We start from the raw sequence: 22,013 nt of genomic DNA, 5'->3' as shown, positions 1-22,013 counted from the left end.
ACCCCCAACATGACCATAATACACATCTATTACACTGTATACAGACATAGGACACTACACCCCAACATGACCTGACCGCTGTACATGACCATAATACACATCTATTACACTGTATACAGACATAGGACACTACTCCCCCAACATGACCATAATACACATCTATTACACTGTATACAGACATAGGACACTACACCCCAACATGACCTGACCGCTGTACATGACCATAATACACATCTATTACACTGTATACAGACATAGGACACTACTCCCCCAACATGACCTGACCACTGTACATGATCATAATACACATCTATTACACTGTATATAGACATAGGACACTACACCCCCAACATGACCTGACCACTGTACATGATCATAATACACATCTATTACACCGTATACAGACATAGGACACTACACCCCAACATGACCTGACCACTGTACATGACCATAATACACATCTATTACACTGTATACAGACATAGGACACTACACCCCCAACATGACCTGACCACTGTACATGATCATAATACCCATATATTAAACTGTATACAGACATAGGACACTACTCCCCCAACATGACCATAATACCCATATATTACACTGTATACAGACATAGGACACTACACCCCCAACATGACCATAATACACATCTATTACACTATATACAGACATAGGACACTACACCCCAACATGACCTGACCGCTGTACATGACCATAATACACATCTATTACACTGTATACAGACATAGGACACTACTCCCCCAACATGACCTGACCACTGTACATGACCATAATACACATCTATTACACTGTATACAGACATAGGACACTACACCCCCAACATGACCATAATACACATCTATTACACTGTATACAGACATAGGACACTACTCCCCCAACATGACCTGACCACTGTACATGATAATAATACACATCTATGACACTGTATATAGACATAGGACACTACACCCCCAACATGACCTGACCACTGTACATGATCATAATACACATCTATTACACCGTATACAGACATAGGACACTACACCCCAACATGACCTGACCACTGTACATGACCATAATACACATCTATTACACTGTATACAGCCACAGGACACTACACCCCCAACATGACCTGACCACTGTACATGATCATAATACCCATATATTACACTGTATACAGACATAGGACACTACTCCCCCAACATGACCATAATACCCATATATTACACTGTATACAGACATAGGACACTACACCCCCAACATGACCATAATACACATCTATTACACTATATACAGACATAGGACACTACACCCCCAACATGACCATAATACACATCTATTACACAGTATACAGACATAGGACACTACACCCCCAACATGACCTGACCACTGTACATGATCATAATACCCATATATTACACTGTATACAGACATAGGACACTACACCCCCAACATGATCATAATACACATCTATTACACTGTATACAGACATAGGACACTACACCCAACATGACCATAATACACATCTATTACACTGTATACAGACATAGGACACTACACCCCCAACATGACCATAATACACATCTATTACACAGTATACAGACATAGGACACTACACCCCCAACATGTCCTGACCGCTGTACATGACCATAATACACATCTATTACACTGTATACAGACATAGGACACTACACCCCCAACATGTCCTGACCGCTGTACATGATCATAATACCCATCTATTACACTGTATAAAGACATAGGACACATCTATTACACTGTATACATAGGACACTACACCCCCAACATGATCATAATACACATCTATTACACTATATACAGACATAGGACACTATACCCCCAACATGACCTGACCGCTGTACATGACCATAATACACATCTATTACACTATATACAGACATAGGACACTACACCCCCAACATGACCATAATACACATCTATTACACTGTATACAGACATAGGACACTACACCCCCAACATGACCTGACCACTGTACATGACCATAATACACATCTATTACACTATATACAGACATAGGACACTACACCCAACATGACCATAATACACATCTATTACACTGTATACAGACATAGGACACTACACCCCCAACATGACCATAATACACATCTATTACACTGTATACAGACATAGGACACTACACCCCCAACATGTCCTGACCGCTGTACATGACCATAATACACATCTATTACACTGTATACAGACATAGGACACTACACCCCCAACATGTCCTGACCGCTGTACATGATCATAATACCCATCTATTACACTGTATAAAGACATAGGACACATCTATTACACTGTATACATAGGACACTACACCCCCAACATGATCATAATACACATCTATTACACTATATACAGACATAGGACACTATACCCCCAACATGACCTGACCACTGTACATGACCATAATACACATCTATTACACTATATACAGACATAGGACACTACTCCCCCAACATGACCTGACCACTGTACATGACCATAATACACATCTATTACACTGTATACAGACATAGGACACTACACCCCCAACATGACCATAATACACATCTATTACACTGTATACAGACATAGGACACTACACCCCAACATGACCTGACCGCTGTACATGACCATAATACACATCTATTACACTGTATACAGACATAGGACACTACACCCCCAACATGACCTGACCACTGTACATGATCATAATACACATCTATTACACTGTATACAGACATAGGACACTACTCCCCCAACATGTCCTGTCCACTGTACATGACCATAATACACATCTATTACACTCTATACAGACATTGGACACTACACCCCCAACATGACCTGACCGCTGTACATGACCATAATACACTTCTAGTACACTATATACAGACATAGGACACTACACCCAACATGTCCTGACCACTGTACATGACCATAATACACATCTATTACACTGTATACAGACATAGGACACTACACCCCCAACATGACCATAATTACACTGTATACAGACATAGGACACTACACCCCCAACATGACCTGACCACTGTACATAGGGCCTGATTCAGAGCCGCTCGCTAGCGGCAGTACGCTCGTTCCGAGCGATGTTCGCACATCTGCGCATGCGTACGGTTTTTAGTACGCATACGCGAACCAGTCAGTGCGGCCGAAAATCGTTTGTACGCTATATAGCGAGTGCCTGCTATTTTGAGTGACAGAATGAGGCGTATGTGGGTGGTAACAGGGGAAGGTGCTTGAAAACCGGGGAGTGGAATTCGAACGCAGGCGTGCTTAAAGGTCAAAATGGGCGTTTTAAGGGAGTGCCTAATTAATACAGCAGCGTCATTGACCACGTCACAAAAAAACAACCACAAGAATAGCGAGCAGTTCATACGCTGTACGATGTACTCGATTAATCTAATAAATAGCGGACATGACGTATTGTGCGAGCGGCCAGGGGGCGTTTTTATCAAATAAACGAGCGTATGTTTTGCGCGCTCATTCAGACTTAGAGGTGGGAACAGACTGCAATTTGCGAAGGGATAATTTGAATAGCCACCCCTTGTTTTTGAACGAACGACCGCAAATAGCGAACGGCTCTGAATCAGGCCCATAATCATAATACACATATATTACACTGTATACAGACATAGGACACTACACCCCCAACATGACCATAATATACATCTATTACACTGTATACAGACATAGGACACTACACCCCCAACATGTCCTGACCGCTGTACATGACCATAATACACATCTATTACACTGTATACAGACATAGGACACTACTCCCCCAACATGACCATAATACACATGTATTACACAGTATACAGACATAGGACACATCTATTACACTGTATACATAGGACACTATACCCCCAACATGTCCTGACCGCTGTACATGACCATAATACACATCTATTACACTGTACACAGACATAGGACACTACACCCCAACATGTCCTGACCGCTGTACATGACCATAATACACATCTATTACACTGTATACAGACATAGGACACTACACCCCAACATGTCCTGACCGCTGTACATGACCATAAATAATACACATCTATTACACTGTATACAGACATAGGACACTACACCCCCAACATGACCATAATACACATCTATTACACTGTATACAGACATAGGACACTACACCCCCAACATGACCATAATACACATCTATTACACTGTATACAGACATAGGACACTACACCCCAACATGACCTGACCGCTGTACATGACCATAATACACATCTATTACACTGTATACAGACATAGGACACTACTCCCCCAACATGACCTGACCACTGTACATGACCATAATACACATCTATTATACCCTATACAGACATAGGACACTACACCCCAACATGCTCTGGCCACCAGTATAGTGATCATATGGTGTTATGTTTTGCAGGCCCCTTCCAGAGGTGACTACAGAACAGGATGATTTTGAATCCAAAGAAGATGGTCCAGCAGGTAACGTCTGGTCTGTGGGCCTGATTCACACCTGCTCGCTAGGCTGTGTTCGCACGTAGCCTGCCGATGTTTGCAATCTGCGCATGCATACAAGACACAGTGCACGTGCGCGAACCAGTCAGTGCTATCGGGAAGCGTTCGCAGCCTGTACACAGATGCACCGCAAGCATGAGTGACAGGATGTGCTGTTTGTGGGTGGTGACAGGGGGTGGTCGATGGTAACGGGGGTGTGGTAGCGCGAAGGCAGGCGTGTCTGTGAGTCTGAACACCGTTTCAGGGGCGTGCATAATTAAGACGCATCGTCAGCATACACGTCACATGGCTGAAGTACACAGCAGCACTCGCAGTGCTTTCGGTAGGGTATGGTCAGACACAAGTGCTGCGTATGGGTCCGATGTTACCGATTGTTGAATACACTTACTGGAGATGACGTGTGTTACTAAGGGAAAGTGAGCGTCTTGTGTCATACATACCGCGATCGCACGGCAAGACATAATGGGCGTGCTAATGTCTTACTAGTGATAGCGGGATTTGCTGACGGCTGCGTGCAAACGCATCCTAGCGAACGGGTCTGAATCAGGCCCTATGTTTGACCGGAGGAACCATCACAATTAGATTTGAGATTGATGAAGTGACCTGTATAGCGTAAATGTATTTTCCTCTTGTGCCCCCAGTCTGCCCCCCTAGTACGCTGGAACTGTGCGGTAACCGGCACATGAAGAAACGTCTGTCTGCCCCGGACATCAGCTTTAACCTGGAGAACAGCGAGGAGTCGGCCGTTTCCTACCAAATCCAGGACCGGCCGACGGATGAGGATTTAGACTTTGACATCGATGACCTGGAAACGCCCAGCACCAGCGAAGTGCTGGACTTTCCTGAAATGAGCCATGAATTTGAGTGGGAAGGTAAACTCTCTTCTCCTGTCCCCATCTAGGGGAAGCATAAGCGTGTGTTATGTCGCTGCACGCTCCAATGGTGCGTCCATGCGTAGCGTGTGGGCGGGGCTTGCTCATTGGTTACAGACAGACCAATCAGAAAAGTGCAATATAGGCATTTATAAAGGCCCATATATTCTGGGCTATATAAAGTACATATAGATATAAGCTATGTGTCCATACTGATTTCAATCTATCATATTGCTGTCTGCCTTATCGTCTAGATTAGGCCGGAGGTGCGTCTTTGTTGCTACGCTGGGGTAGCTCAGAAGTCAGAAGCTTTTGATTGGTCCACAGATTATACAAGGGTCTATTTACTAAGCAGTGTTAGGAGACAGATTGAAAAGTGATAAGGTGCCAGCCAATCAGCTCCCAGCTGTCATTTTTCAAACACAGCCTGTGAGATGACAGTTGGGAGCTGATTGGCTGCCACCTTATCACTTTTCACTCTGTCTCCTAACACTGCTTAGTAAATAGACCCCCCCAGCTCGGTGCCTTCATACACCAGGACATCGCACAAAGCAAACAGGACTGACATGCAATGCTTGTAATAACAGATAGCCTAGGGCAAGTCATAAGGAAAAAATCCACAATAAAACTGCCTTACAGTACGTTGTGTAAATTTGCATATACAGTATATAATAAATGCCAGTAGTTGTTTATGATCCTGTAGTACCGGCTAAGCAAGGTCCCACGTATAATCCATTATCAGTTATTACATTAACGGTAATCATTATCCAGCTAGAACCCTTATTCTGCCTGGGCACATATTGATGACTCTGCAATGGTACATAATGCCGAATAATATCCTACTTCAAAGTATTTTATAAGTAAGGGATCAATTGTGTTATATTTTTTTTTTTTTTTCATTTTGGTTAGAGCAATTATAAAGCAATCTGAGCAATGTTACGTTAGTAGCGTTGATTGCTCAGGACACCACTATATATATTTATGTAATAGTTGTAGGAACATTTTATTGTGCCCATAGACCATGTGGCCTCACGGGGACCCCTCTGAAGGTGATATCTTGGCCAATGGTCCTTCTGCCATTGTCCCCGCTCAGCCTGCCAGTCGGGTATATTCTAACACGAGGGATGGACATATTTACAAAGGGGCATTAGCTAGCACCCCAAGTGTAGCCCTAGGGGGCGGGGTGAGGCTGGTAACTGGATGCCTGCGTGTACGCTGGTGAGACTGCAACTGCATAGAGGCAACAAAGTGAGTGAATCGGAGTCGCAGCCCTACAACGCAAGAGTGTCAGCTCTTATGTAAAGTAATCCTACTGCCACATGTAACTCAGTTGTATGTGCTTTATTGTAACCCGTTACTGTAACTTCTCTCTAACCTCGGGGGGAGACTATACCAGAGATTCACAAACTCGGCCCTCAAGGCGCCCTAACAGTCCAGGTTTTAAGGATATCCATGCTTGAGAACAGGTGACTTAATTAGTACCTGTGCTTATTCTTAATGCTCTTTTAGAACGTTGGATAAATCGCCTCCTTTGTTTCTTACAATCCTATAGAAAGTGTCAGATTGCCCTTTAACTGTCGGCATTTCTCCACCATCAGACGACCTCCCGAAGGTGAAGGAGACGGAGAGCGCGTCCTATGTTGAGAACCGCGTGGCTGACATGACGGACAAAGACGGCCGCAAATGGAGAATATTTCTGATGGGGGAGCACAAGGTGGACATGACTGCGATTGAGCCATATAAGCGGGTCATCTCCTATGGAGGTAATGAGGAGTCATTTGCACATTATTTGTTACACTTTAGGGCAGCGGTTCTCAAACCGTGGGTCACGGCCATCACATGATGGGGTCGCTTTTGTGCCGTGCTATGGGCAGGCAGGTTCGAGGCACAGTCACCACAATGCCTCAACACAGCCCTCCGGGTCCTTTTTTCTCCCCAAGGGTCTAAGCTGCCCGTGGCTGCTGACTGCCCTGATAATTTTGCCATTGATGGCAGAGAACCAACAGTTCTCCACCATCGATGGCAGAGAGCCCCCAATGTTTTTTTTGTTTTTTACTTAGTGCCAAGACTACACACTCTTGTAGACCCTCCCCTTGGTTATGATTGGCCGGCAGCTCAGTATGTTACAGAGTAGGGATGACCATCGGTGGTTGAAACAATCAATGGTTCCCACTGATGGCCATCCCTAGCAGAGAGTATGGTTTGCTCCACTGCCTGGAAGGGACTTATCCCCCTTACCTTTGGAAGGATGGGCTGACCCGCTAGTCAACTTGAAGAAGACATAAGATAAATGAAACGGTGGCGGGTGGGGGGGGGGTCTCAACGTCAATAAATATATAAGGGGAGACAGGGGGCACAAAATAAATATATAAGGGGGGACAAGTGGCATATCGTAAATATATAAGGGGAGATCAGGGGGCACAACTAAAATATATATCAGGGATCGGCAGATGGCACAGCGTAATTAAACATGTAAAGGGGCATGTGGCATAAATGAATTACAGCGCACAATAGTTAAATATAAAAGAGGACAGGTGGCACACAGAAATTATACACCCTCTGCCTCTCCCTGCCACCCTCTGCCTTGCCCTCTCCCTGCCACCCCCCAACATTCACAGGGGGCATAAACTTAACATTAACATACATGAATGTATCAAAAAACACACATGCAGGGGCTCAGAAAGGAGCTCGTCCCTGTGACGTGTAGGAAATGGCGTGGTTACTGCACTTGTTTTGTGCCTCCTCAGCGCTACGGTACATGCGCGGTCTGCTGACCACGTACTTGTGGCGGCTATTCTAAGGTAACTGTAATAATTCTCATTGGCAGGTGGGGTCCCGGGATAGTTATGAGAGCCCCTGATTCAGGGTTTACATAAAATATTCTATACAGGATTTTCAAATCCTGCTATTGTTTTGCAATCTTGAATATTTAGGCAATGATATAACTGGCCCAGTAGTATATAACCGTTTATTCTGCTTATTCTTTCAGGTTATTATGGTGATGGATTAAATGCAATCATCATTTTTGCCTCTTGCTACTTACCGGAGAGCAATATCCCAGATTACCAGTATGTTATGGACAATCTCTTCAGGTACTCTTACTGTATATGTCATCAGGCCTACAGTACATAGCATAGCCAGTAGGGGGCAGTGAGGTACTGCTAAAGGACAATCCATGTAACATTATGTATATTTGCTTATACTGTACATAGCGTTGGTCATAATATCATGGTTGTCCATTTCGTGCTAATTCAGCGTCTCGTCGGTTTGAACTTTGAACTCTTCCCTGTGTAACGTGTAGTGTTGTTAGTCCCAGCTAAATGAATAGAGCAAGAGGTCTAAACAGACGAGACCTGACTGCTGTGTGGGGTTCTTGTAGAGAGACAGTGGGACTTTTTAAACAGAGTGGGGCTGATGTGGAGAGGCTGAATCGACTGAACTGCGGGCTGTGCGGAGATAGACCTATATGTAAATACACCAGGTTTCTGTAAGGGCTGAGGCAAGTGTGCACTGATAATGATCAAATAGCCTTCATTCTAGCCCCCTGCACTTGTCACAACCCGTGCAGTTCCTCTTTCCAGCCTGGGGTGTCACTCTCTGCTCTGCTGCTTCTAGCACACTCAGCTGATGTAACAAACTTCTGCTAGAAGCACCAGAGAGCAGAGAGCGACACCCCAGGCTGGAAAGAGGAACTGCACCGGTCAGGGTTGGACAGGGGAAATCCCCGGTGGGCCCCACTGCCTGTGGGCCTATCCTCCTCTTCTAGGTGTCGGGTTCCAGACAGTCAGTTACACCAAGTTATGCCTAATGGTTAGCCAAGAGTCTGTGGTGGCTGGCCACACCCCCTCTGGAGTGCGACCACACCCCTTAAGCAAGGGCCCATACCACTGCATTCCCCCGGTGGGCCCTTCATGTCCCAGTCCAACACTGGCACTGGTTGTGACAGCTGCAGGGTGCTAGAATGAAGACTAGATCAAATTAAGCGTATGGATGGGGGTGTCCTGTCGCAAAGTTGCGTACAACTCTATATAAGGAAGGCTATGTGTGACTACGACCACTGCAGGGAAAGACTAACAATGGGACTACAGCCCCAGGCCTCTACATAATATAGGCCCATCATCATGACAGCTGGATGATGACCAGTCGCTCAGCTGGCCTTAAAACAGAAGTATTATTTACACAGTATTACTACATTAAGGAGGGTTTATCCACAAGTGAACATTGGTGTCCTGTCCATAAAGAATCCCCATTCTCCCAGCCTGCTGAGTCTGTCCTGTACACATAGGTACATCGTTGGGACCCTGGATCTTATGGTTGTAGAAAACTACACGCTGATCTACCTGAACGGTTGCACGCCCCGCAGCAAAATCCCCGCCATGAGCTGGATTAAGCGCTGTTACCAGGCCACGGGGAGACGGTAAGTATCGCCAGGTGCAGCGCTCTCTGTATGTGTAGCCATGCATGGCTGACTGCTCACTATAGGGAAGATGTATCAGGCCTTGGTGTGAGATAAAGTAGAGCAGCTGGCCGATGTGTGTACCCGGCGATGGTGCGATGCGATGTAATGATGCATTGCACGCCGTACGTACTGCACGATCCAGTTTAAGACGTCACGATGTCTCGTTACAATCTGCAGAACAGCAGATGGGACAATGCGATGAATGACTGATCGAGTGTACACACAATACGATGTGTACGATATATCGTTCCGATCCATGTCAAAACGATATATCGCCTACCCAATATAGATCCATTTTCACTCTGCAAAAAATCTTGTTGAATTTAGCATCCTCTCTAAATTGGCGCAGACTGGGTCACGGGCAAAACATTAATAGGATGCTTTAGCATGTGGCACCGTGAAAAAGAAGTCTTTAACACTTTTGTGATTAAATTAGATGTCATGTGCAGTGTGACCCAACGCGTTTTGTACAATAAGATTGATCTACGTAAACGTGTCAAAGACAGAAACCTTTGTAATGGCATTTCCATTCCTCGGGCTGTCATACTTTATGTACTACTAGAAGACTTTTCAATCTGCCTCCTCCTCATTTGCATATTGATGCCAGCTGGCATTTTTGGGATTTATCGGCAAATATATCTGTCATTTATTTTTCTACAGTCGAAATTACGCAGCTAATTCATTTGGTCATTCGCACCTGAAATGTTTACTCGTTACATTATGTTCTAGAGCTACAATGATGTCCTTATAGTGGTAATATGGGATTGTACTGATGTGACGGTTATTTTAGGTTGAAGAAAAATCTGAAGTCTGTCCTAATCGTGCACGCTACGTGGTACGTGAGAGTCCTGCTGGCCATCATACGCCCGTTTATCAGGTCAGTACGTTTTATTTCCCGATTCCTGTTATTACGGTTGGCGCGCGCTTGACATTTGCTACCGTGCTCTGTAGATAATGCGAGCAGGGCTGTTCAGAGCTGGCCCGGGTGAATAGGGTGTGGCCTAATCACGGGAGGCGTGTGCAGGCACAAACATCTTCTATTATAACATCCAGAGCGACCCGTTCAGGTATGTGCAGTCTAATCATCCATCAACGTTCTAACCATCTGCCCTGGTTGTTTGACCGTGTACCCAGTGGGCCTTAGTTATGACCTAAATGGATGCACAATGGCTAGTGTTACCCTGTGCAATATTGCCTAGGTCCGCTCAGCGCAAGTTAAGGTGCATGCCTATTCACTGCGGTCGGGAGACACCTGTGTGGACTAGAATTGCATCCAGATGTGCAAGGAGGTGGAACAATCTGAAGATGTGCACCACCCGCTTACCACTTTAATCGACCATCTGAGTAATCTTATGGTCGCAAAGAATGGCCACGGGAACTATGACGCTGGCGCCATGTTTCCTGTGTACTGGATCGCAGATGTAGGCAGACACACGCCCCGATAAAGGTCACGACGCCCACATTTCTGTCGCCATTCCCTGTTGCCCCCCACAATCTGGTCTCTGTCTGTCAATGGCTTGCAAATATATTCTCACTACAACCATAGTCACATTTTGATCGCAATTCAATCGCTTCCCATGCGCATTACGGCTAAGAGGCATGATAATCGCTCAACTGCGTAATTACCGTCATTGCGTACAAACCTGAATCAGGGCCTAACTCCCATTGGACACTTCTTAAGACGAGCAGAATGTAATACACACAAAATTTTGGGGGTTTATGACGTACAATAACGCATCCTTTTTACGGAAAGAAAACTTAATTCGGCAATTGCAACAATTTGAAATGATACTTTAACAACTATACTGATCTAGGTCAGGGAACAATCCAGATGTGTAATAACTTAATTACTAACAGGTAATTGGGTATAACCTAGGAATGAAATAACATATACTTTCTGTAATTACATTTGTATTTTTAACTATTAAACAGAGCAGCCTAGCAGTAGTGGAATAGTAGTAAGTCTCTGTAGAACAGCAGGCATTTCTGTATCACAAAGCACTTCAGGAGTTCAATATAGCATTCGTGAAAATCATTAACAGTCTATGCAAGAACAGCAGGCCTTTCAGAAATAACAAGCACTTCAGCAGTTCAGTATAGTATCCATGAAAAGCAGTCTTTCGATTATGCATACTAGAATGTTATTGTACTCTTTTGTTCTGGAAGCTACTTATTCTACCCTTGATCTCTTTAACAATATAGGGTCAGATGTACTATAGCGGCAGTAATCGTGCTGGTGTAGCTCTCCCTGCTTCACCTCTTATTGAGATAAAGCAGGAAGTGATAACGCTTTGGTGTACTAACATCTCGGCCACCAGAGTGGGGGAGAGAAAAGGCTCCACCCATCGGCGATCCATGCACGGCTCGCAGCGCATCAGCCGGTAGTGCTAACGTGCTGTGTCTTATGGCCAACCGCATGGCACATGTGCTAGATCTCGCAAACATCGTAAGATCTCGCATGCAGTCTGAGACCCCCATAGAAGCCGCTGGGCTGAAGCTGGTTATCATACATACTGACTGGGGCGTATTTATAATGGGTGCAGGGTGTGCATTGCATACGGGCCCCTGGGTCCAGCGGGGGGCAAGCACCGCCACGACCATTTTCCCAGTGACCTCCACATGTGCTATAGTCCCAGGGCACACTCTAGTGCCCAGTCTATAAGTGCGGCGCTGGCCGCGCAGCCGCGGGACTGAGAGGGGGCCCGTGACGTAGACTGCATACGGGCCCCCTCCTCTCTGGAAACGCCCCTTCATACTGACATGTACTCCTGCCGATATGTGAGAAACCGATAAGCCACAAAAATTTGGCTTACTGTTGTATAAATAACATCTGTATGATTTTCCGTCGCCATCCAATAGTACGGCAGCGGCGAGATTGTTAGATGTTTGCAGATAATGTACAGAAAAGCGATTTTTCTCTACGCGGTCGTACTTACCAATGTTTAATGTGTCAAATAGTGCTGGTTATAGTGCATTTGCCACTTACAGCCTCTTCTTACATCTTCCCCATAGTCTCATGCCTTGGCAGAAGCAGAATAGGAAGGATCTGCCTGTGAGTAATCCCTACTTAGCTGGGATGTTCCCATTAACATCTTACAAGCAGGTTGTTAGCAGGACGGCTCTCTCTAGCTATGTGTAGTGTAAAGGCCCCCATACATCAGCAATTGATTGCGGCAATTCTGCAATTTGCAATCGATTGTGTAGAAAAATCTTTCGCTTTCAATCGATTGTGGCAATTTCGGGATGTTTGTGTAGAGTCGATGCTGGGATGTGTGTGTAGAGGTTTGTGTGTTTAGGTGTGTCAGCACCAACCTCTCTTGCGCTCTGCTTCCTCCAAGAAAGGGCTCTCTCAGGGATGGGTTGGGGTCTGGCAGCAGTGCTGACAGGAATGGGGTCTCCGCATCCTCCTACACTAAGGAGCTGGAGTCAGGATCAGCCTTTCCTTATATCAGCTGCCAGGCAGCGCCTCGCTCCTCCAAACATGGCTCCCTGGGATGATGGCGGCAGGGGTACTTTCCTGAGTGAGGGGCTGTTTCGGCAGCAGCTTCCATCCAGCACCTCACCCCTATCCCCTGGCCGGTCTCAACAACCAGTCGCTCTCAGATAGGGTCTGGTCCTGTCATTGGTCTCTGCACTGCGCTGTCCGGCCCCTGCTGTGACTCAGGGCTCCATACTGCTGCAACCTGCCCTCCAACATGACCCCTCCATCAGGTACACAGTGCTCTGCTCCTGGGCTTCCCACATAATGTATGGCTGCAGCCACCTGTGTAGTAGCACTAGGTCACTGATTAGACAGGTGTCACCACAGGTGGCTGCAATCATACAGCATGTGGGAGGACCAGGTGCAGAGCATTGTGCACCTGTTGGAGGGTCCTGCTGCTCTGCTCACTGGTCCGGTTCTGTCACTGGTCTCTGCACTGTACTGTATTATTGCCCCTACAGCTGCTTTTGAACTCTCGCCCTGAAGTAGCATAGGGGGCGGGCACACAGTGCTGCTTCCTTTTCCTAGCCCTGGTTAAACTTCGCCCCTGCTTGGCTGGAGAATCCTTCTGATTGGTCAACGTCATGCCGGCGCAGGGAGACTACACTGGTCTCCTGCCCTCCACAACATCAGCTGAGGGGACCAGACCCGCCATACTGACCATTGCTGGGGCTCCAGGACAGTCTTCCCTCTCTCCCAGCACTTTCTGGCTCTGCCCAGCTGGTGGGGTCACAGAAGGTTCACAGCAGCCCTGTATGATTGACAGGGCGGCCTCCTGGCTGACAGTGCTGCTCTGTCTGCCAACAGTAGTACCAGTGGCGAAACTAAAATGCCAGCTCCTCCTCCTCAGTGACCAGGAGCCGGGTGCTGCACTGTGATGTTATTGTGCTGGGCGTGGTCTAATGTAAGTAGGTGTGGTCCAAAGTAAGTAGGCGTGGCCACTCCTTACATAAACAAGTACTGTTTGTGCTCCACAATGGGGGTGCCTGTCATGATCAGTGTGATCTCTTCCCCACCTCAGTGCAGTGCTCAGCTTTATCTCTCCCCAAGGCTTGGTACATCTCCCCCTTATGGGCTGAGTAGTGCCAGGTGCACCTGCATCCACTTTTCATTACAGCCACAGTAGCCGGCCTACCACCTTATGGTAATGCGAGTGTCTGTCGGTTGTTATGCAGAAGGCTGCACTTTACACTGATTTTTATTTATTTTTTGTCTGGAGCCATCATCATCCGTATGGAGTCTTACACTCACCCAATGCTGGGTCCAAAGACCCGGCTGAAACAGACGCCTCGGTCTGCGTGCGGATGCATGGTATGCGCAGTCAGTGATTGCTTTCTACGGAGAACGCCGTAGATATTAGCGGGGTCCATACCACATTTGGACTTGTGTTCGACTCCTAATGTAAGCCGGGCACAAGTGACATTATGAGAGGTATTCAATGAGATCCGAAAAGTTGGAACATTTTCGACTGTCCGACTTTTCGCCTCATTCTCCTGTTTCAGAGGCGAAATCATTCCGTGCGCGTCCCAGCTTTTCGCCTAATTCAATTGCAAAACAGGCGAAAACGGAATTAGGCGAATACGGAACAGGCGAAAAGTACTGATAGAATTGGGGAAATCAGTCTGTACCCCAGAAAAAGATGCACTAACATAGGGAATCATTATAGATGTGTTACTAATAGCCCTAATAACATAGGGAATCAATATAGATGTGTACTAATAGCCCTAATAACATAGGGAATCATTATAGATGTGTACTAACAGCCCTAATAACATAGGGAATCATTATAGATGTGTACTAATAGCCCTAATAACATAGGGAATCATTATAGATGTGTACTAACAGCCCTAATAACATAGAGAATCATTATAGATGTGTACTAACAGCCCTAATAACATAGGGAATCATTATAGATGTGTACTAACAGCCCTAATAACATAGGGAATCATTATAGATGTGTACTAACAGCCCTAATAACATAGTACACATCTATAATGATTCCCTATGTTATTAGGGCTGTTAGTACACATCTATAATGATTCCCTAACAGCCCTAATAACATAGGGAATCATTATAGATGTGTACTAACAGCCCTAATAACATAGGGAATCATTATAGATGTGTACTAACAGCCCTAATAACATAGGGAATCATTATAGATGTGTACTAACAGCCCTAATAACATAGGGAATCATTATAGATGTGTTACTAACAGCCCTAATAACATAGGGAATCAATATAGATGTGTACTAATAGCCCTAATAACATAGTACACATCTATAATGATTCCCTATGTTATTAGGGCTATTAGTACACATCTATAATGATTCCCTATGTTATTAGGGCTGTTAGTACACATCTATAATGATTCCCTATGTTATTAGGGCTATTAGTACACATCTATAATGATTCCCTATGTTATTAGGGCTGTTAGTACACATCTATAATGATTCCCTAACAGCCCTAATAACATAGGGAATCAATATAGATGTGTACTAATAGCCCTAATAACATAGTACACATCTATAATGATTCCCTATGTTATTAGGGCTATTAGTACACATCTATAATGATTCCCTAACAGCCCTAATAACATAGGGAATCATTATAGATGTGTACTAACAGCCCTAATAACATAGGGAATCATTATAGATGTGTACTAACAGCCCTAATAACATAGGGAATCATTATAGATGTGTACTAATAGCCCTAATAACATAGGGAATCATTATAGATGTGTACTAACAGCCCTAATAACATAGGGAATCATTATAGATGTGTTACTAACAGCCCTAATAACATAGGGAATCAATATAGATGTGTACTAATAGCCCTAATAACATAGGGAATCATTATAGATGTGTACTAACAGCCCTAATAACATAGGGAATCATTATAGATGTGTACTAATAGCCCTAATAACATAGGGAATCATTATAGATGTGTACTAACAGCCCTAATAACATAGGGAATCATTATAGATGTGTTACTAACAGCCCTAATAACATAGGGAATCAATATAGATGTGTACTAATAGCCCTAATAACATAGGGAATCATTATAGATGTGTACTATGTTATTAGGGCTATTAGTACACATCTATATTGATTCCCTATGTTATTAGGGCTGTTAGTAACACATCTATAATGATTCCCTATGTTATTAGGGCTGTTAGTACACATCTATAATGATTCCCTATGTTATTAGGGCTATTAGTACACATCTATATTGATTCCCTATGTTATTAGGGCTGTTAGTAACACATCTATAATGATTCCCTATGTTATTAGGGCTGTTAGTACACATCTATAATGATTCCCTAACAGCCCTAATAACATAGGGAATCAATATAGATGTGTACTAATAGCCCTAATAACATAGTACACATCTATAATGATTCCCTATGTTATTAGGGCTGTTAGTACACATCTATAATGATTCCCTATGTTATTAGGGCTATTAGTACACATCTATAATGATTCCCTATGTTATTAGGGCTGTTAGTACACATCTATAATGATTCCCTATGTTATTAGGGCTATTAGTACACATCTATAATGATTCCCTATGTTATTAGGGCTGTTAGTACACATCTATAATGATTCCCTAACAGCCCTAATAACATAGGGAATCAATATAGATGTGTACTAATAGCCCTAATAACATAGTACACATCTATAATGATTCCCTATGTTATTAGGGCTATTAGTACACATCTATAATGATTCCCTATGTTATTAGGGCTGTTAGGGAATCATTATAGATGTGTACTAACAGCCCTAATAACATAGGGAATCATTATAGATGTGTACTAACAGCCCTAATAACATAGGGAATCATTATAGATGTGTTAGTAACAGCCCTAATAACATAGGGAATCAATATAGATGTGTACTAATAGCCCTAATAACATAGTACACATCTATAATGATTCCCTATGTTATTAGGGCTATTAGTACACATCTATAATGATTCCCTATGTTATTAGGGCTGTTAGTACACATCTATAATGATTCCCTATGTTATTAGGGCTATTAGTACACATCTATAATGATTCCCTATGTTATTAGGGCTGTTAGTACACATCTATAATGATTCCCTAACAGCCCTAATAACATAGGGAATCATTATAGATGTGTACTAACAGCCCTAATAACATAGGGAATCATTATAGATGTGTTACTAACAGCCCTAATAACATAGGGAATCATTATAGATGTGTTACTAACAGCCCTAATAAAGCTATTTGGGTACTTAAGTTGTGTAAATTGGCTGCTATTAGCGGCTTTGTAAAAGTGGTGAAGTATAGCATTAAGCAGTATTTTTGGTGAAAATAAGTAGCCCAGTCAAATTTGGGATACTTGAAAATGGGTGCTAGCATATTTTTGTCTCCAAAGTGAACTTTTAAAAAATGCATCTGCAATCTCAAAAACACCTGACCCATCCTTGCAGCCCCCCAAGAAGCCTATTTCGGCAATTTTTTATGCTTGTCCCCCTACTTTTTGCATTTGTACCCCAAAAATGACGTTTGTTTTTTTTTTGGGTGGTGTTCCTAGTTTTTTGTTGTTTTTTTTGCAGATTTGTCCTTTTGGGGGGTTGTCCCAAGGGTTCTGAGTAGTTTACCCACATTTGCACCCCAAAATAAAGATTTTGTACTTCTTTTCACCTCATATTGATTGGAGAATCTTTTTTTGTTGAATTCAACGCATCGCGTTTCCGCTTAGGCGAAATTGTCTTGGAATTGAATTTGGTGACATTTTTTGAGGCAAAATTTTCTCAAGTAAAAAAAAAAAACGGCGAAAAAGGCTTGTCACCTCGAATTGAAATTGGCCCAAAGTCTGTAATAACCCGGCACATCTTACTGTAGGCCAGCATATAAAGTCGCCAGCTGTTGGATCTTAATGCTTGTAATGGGCTGGGAGTGCGGCATTGGGGTATGATATCACAGATCATCAGGTGCACGCTTCCATGAGGACAGACACCCGAGGTGCATGCACAGGTGCACGCTTCCATGAGGACAGACACCCGAGGTGCATGCACAGGTGCACGCTTCCATGAGGACAGACACCCGAGGTGCATGCACAGGTGCACGCTTCCATGAGGACAGACACCCGAGGTGCATGCACAGGTGCACGCTTCCAAGAGGACAGACACCCGAGGTGCATGCACAGGTGCACGCTTCCAAGAGGACAGACACCCGAGGTGTATGCACAGGTGCACGCTTCCATGAGGACAGACACCCGAGGTGTATGCACTCACCCTGATCATACGCGTATTCCTCAGTGATCCCTGAGGTAGCCGAGGCCTGCTCTTTGCCCCCTGCCTGCTACGCCTCACCAACCGCCTAGCGCTGTGGGAGTACAGCCTGCCTAAGTGATGTTAACTGATAGAGATATGTAAAGGAGCTTATACACCTATTGGGTGCTGGTGTCATGATCTATTTAGCATTTATTAAGCAGCACTTCCGTGTTATAACGCTATTATATTGATGGTAGAAGCTGCGTTGGCTTTCTGTTCCCCTGTATGAAAGCTATTATCTTGTGTCTAATTATGGTCACCGAATTCTGACGTCTACCAATCTTACAATATACAGTATATGGTCTGATGTAGAAACTACTGAAATCGGCACTGCAAGCTCTTACAGGAACTAATTTGGGTGAAAAACTATCTGTCACGTTCATACTAAATGCACCTGGCAGCCACATAGATACACATATTATAATAAACCATCTTCCAATCCGCACGACTGAGCATTGCGGTTTTTCATATATTAAATGACTGCTAATGAAGTTGTGGTTTATCAGGTTTCACTTTGTACGGTCTGGGAGTTTCGGTGCTTTTCCTGAAATAGAAGCTTTAGCAATAGACACAGACGTGTTCCCTGATCCCTGTCTGCCTGTGACGGGAGAATGGAGGTGTATCTCCAGAGAGCAGTGGTACTCGGCTAGATTTAATAAAGGTTCACTTACCTAGGATTGCTGCCAGGGAACTTAAATGGCTCCTGTGCGCTGGCAGTGCCATGACGTCACATGTTCTCAAAGCAAATAGTAGAGTTGTCAATAACTGGGGTAATAATGCCATGGTCTTTAACCATCGGCAGAAAACCATTGATGGGCCACGGTCTCGCTTGCAACGCAAAAAGTGAAGGACTTTTCACCATCGGGCCTCAGCCGCTGATGGTAAAACCGTCCATCATCGAAAACAAACCATCGATGATTGCTAACTGTCAACAATCAAAAGCCAACCCTGACACGCAGCCAAGTTCGCGTCACTGGGGCAGCCTCGGCACCGCCATGTACATGGCCTGTGTCTGACCAGCCCTTGTACCGTGTGATTATGCCACTTCGGCCTCCCCAAAATAACACATGAAGTTCTTCACGTACAGGGATACGATACATTTGTTTTGGTGTCTTCCTAACCATTTCCCCGTTGCTTTACTTGGTTAATGTTTGTGTTTCTGTTACTGCAGCTCGAAATTTGGGAAAAAGGTGAAATTTGTCAACAGCCTCACAGATCTGGCGCAGCTTGTGTCGCTTAACCAGCTTCTCATTCCAGAGTGTATCCAACAGTGAGTGGTCCCCTGCATTTCCACTATCTTGATGTGACAAAATATGTACAGGAGTAAAGCAGGGTTGCATAAAATTGGATTATTTAAAAAAAAAAAAAGTTATTTGATCAGTTTTTTTTCATTTAAATAGGATTTTTTTTTTTTTTTAAGTAAACGTTTTAAATTCTTAGACGTTTATTTAAAAAAATAAATAAATCTGATTTTATTTGATTTAAAGTTTTGTTTTTTTTTAAATATCCAATTTTATGCAACTCTGGAGTAAAATATGGATAATGTTGTCGTGTTTATTGCCAGTTTTCCGATTCCTTATAGATAATCAGGAGGGTGATACATATACTATAGTGGCAATTTTCTATAGGTTGGTTTCACCACCACTCCCTTCCCACAAGGGTATTACAGTGCCCACATTTTACAGGGTGCATTTGTTTTAAAGATCTCTCTTTTTTTTTTTATTATTATTTCAGGTTAGACCGTGACTTGAAGAGATAAAACTGAAATTAAGGATTAGTTCTGGTATGACAAACTCTATATATGTGGTGTGATTTTACTATCCGGGGATTTGTGGCAGTTCGGTGTCAACAAGCAAAGAATGTGTGTAATGGATGAAGGAACATAGGCCAGGTGGAGTTCGCTGGGGTACTGTTGTGTTGGGTGCCAGGCCACAGTGGGAATTCACACGGCACATGCTACGGACGAGCCTCCATGTGCTTATACGGAGAAGGATAAGCTTCTATAAGAACCACTGTCCAAAACCGACTGTACTTCTGTATATAAGAAGACAATGGCTGTTATAACATTTTGGATGATCAGATGTGCTGTTATTGGTTAGGCTGTGCCAACCAGCAACTTGTATTAAGTCCGGACGTCGTACATTGTACATATTTGCAGGAATGTTCCTCTTTGCCTAAAGTAAGTGCAGTATTGGTATCATTGCTTAGCTTTGATTTGTGAGTTTAATTGGGAATGAGTCCGGGTCACTAATTCTTCCACCTTCCAAATATAATTTATTCCCGTTTTATCATAAAGGAAAACTCCAGCTAAAAATCCACATTTACGTTTAACATTGTCGGCTGTAATTGGCCCCCGGATAGGTAATTTGATGAGTTGTGTAATCTGTATATAAGCACACGGCAGTGTACTTGGGTCACAATGACTTTGAATATCCGTATAACGTACAGTACAGAGTGCACTATGCTATATATCATACATAATGTGTCATGTGCTACCAGCTATGCCTGGCTTGGAATTGTAAGTGGTGTTTTTATGTTGTTGAGTTGGGTAAAGAAAGGAACCGAAAGCTATATTCTAGTCTGAGATCTACTTATGGATTGTGTAACATTTTATGTATTCAGAAACCGGAGTTTACTTGAAAAAACACTTTATCTTGTATATTACACAGGACTATGATAGGGAATGCTGATAGCGTGTAACTCAGTACAAAGGGTGGATGTAACGCTGCCTGACAGAAACGTATATTTTTTTTTTTCTCTTGAAATTTAATTATTCCATTGTATCATATGGTGAATAGTGCTATACTGTAGTTATACTGATGGACTGTATAATTTTAGAACGTGCGTATGTGTACAGATGTCTATGTAATATTGTTAAACCCTTTACAACATTTGTACTTTCACAATTTCTATTTAATTTTGAAGCGGTTAATAAACTATTTTTATAGCTGTTAGTATTTTGCACCATGTTATTGTTACGTTCGCACTGTTTTCTGTTTATGTTCTGTGTTAGGCGCTGTGGACCCCTTGTGGCGCCATATAGAAGGTAATAATAATAATATATACTTTACCATGCCGTTGACAGATCTTGGCCGTCACCACTGAATTTTGTTTAGTTATTTCTGAACGTTTCCTCTAATGAACAATGAACATTTAGGCTCTGTCACGCAGCTGCTTTGTAACAAGCTCCAAAGAATTAATTTGCGTGGGGGAGCAAAAAGTAGCCTGTTAGACAGGTTCATGGAACACATTTTGACACGTAAAGTAGATATTGGGACAGGGACTTTTAGGTGCTAACAAACTCGATCCCAACTAATAAGATAGTGGGGGGGGGGGGTCACATGGCAGG

General features: G+C 43.7%; 1 protein-coding gene across 2 annotated transcripts in view; it reads left to right on the top strand.

Moving 5' to 3' along the window:
* Positions 1 to 21,618, top strand: part of BNIPL (BCL2 interacting protein like) — a 39,489-nt gene extending 17,871 nt beyond the window's left edge. For both annotated transcript variants that reach the window (XM_088467620.1, XM_088467621.1), the window contains exons 3-10: positions 4,460 to 4,521; positions 5,196 to 5,426; positions 7,025 to 7,189; positions 8,416 to 8,518; positions 9,712 to 9,843; positions 10,676 to 10,762; positions 19,836 to 19,934; positions 20,399 to 21,618. In XM_088467620.1, coding sequence (XP_088323746.1) covers positions 4,460 to 4,521; positions 5,196 to 5,426; positions 7,025 to 7,189; positions 8,416 to 8,518; positions 9,712 to 9,843; positions 10,676 to 10,762; positions 19,836 to 19,934; positions 20,399 to 20,423 — 904 coding nt within the window. In that variant the 3' untranslated portion in view covers positions 20,424 to 21,618. The remainder of the gene's footprint in view (positions 1 to 4,459; positions 4,522 to 5,195; positions 5,427 to 7,024; positions 7,190 to 8,415; positions 8,519 to 9,711; positions 9,844 to 10,675; positions 10,763 to 19,835; positions 19,935 to 20,398) is intronic.
* The last annotated feature ends 395 nt before the right edge of the window (positions 21,619 to 22,013 follow it).

This window comes from Taudactylus pleione, unplaced genomic scaffold (genome assembly GCF_031769625.1).
Source record: "Taudactylus pleione unplaced genomic scaffold, aTauple2 ptg000073l, whole genome shotgun sequence".
NCBI lineage: Eukaryota > Metazoa > Chordata > Amphibia > Anura > Myobatrachidae > Taudactylus > Taudactylus pleione.
Note: the sequence above shows the minus strand (reverse complement) of the source record. Positions and strands in the feature narration are given on the sequence as shown.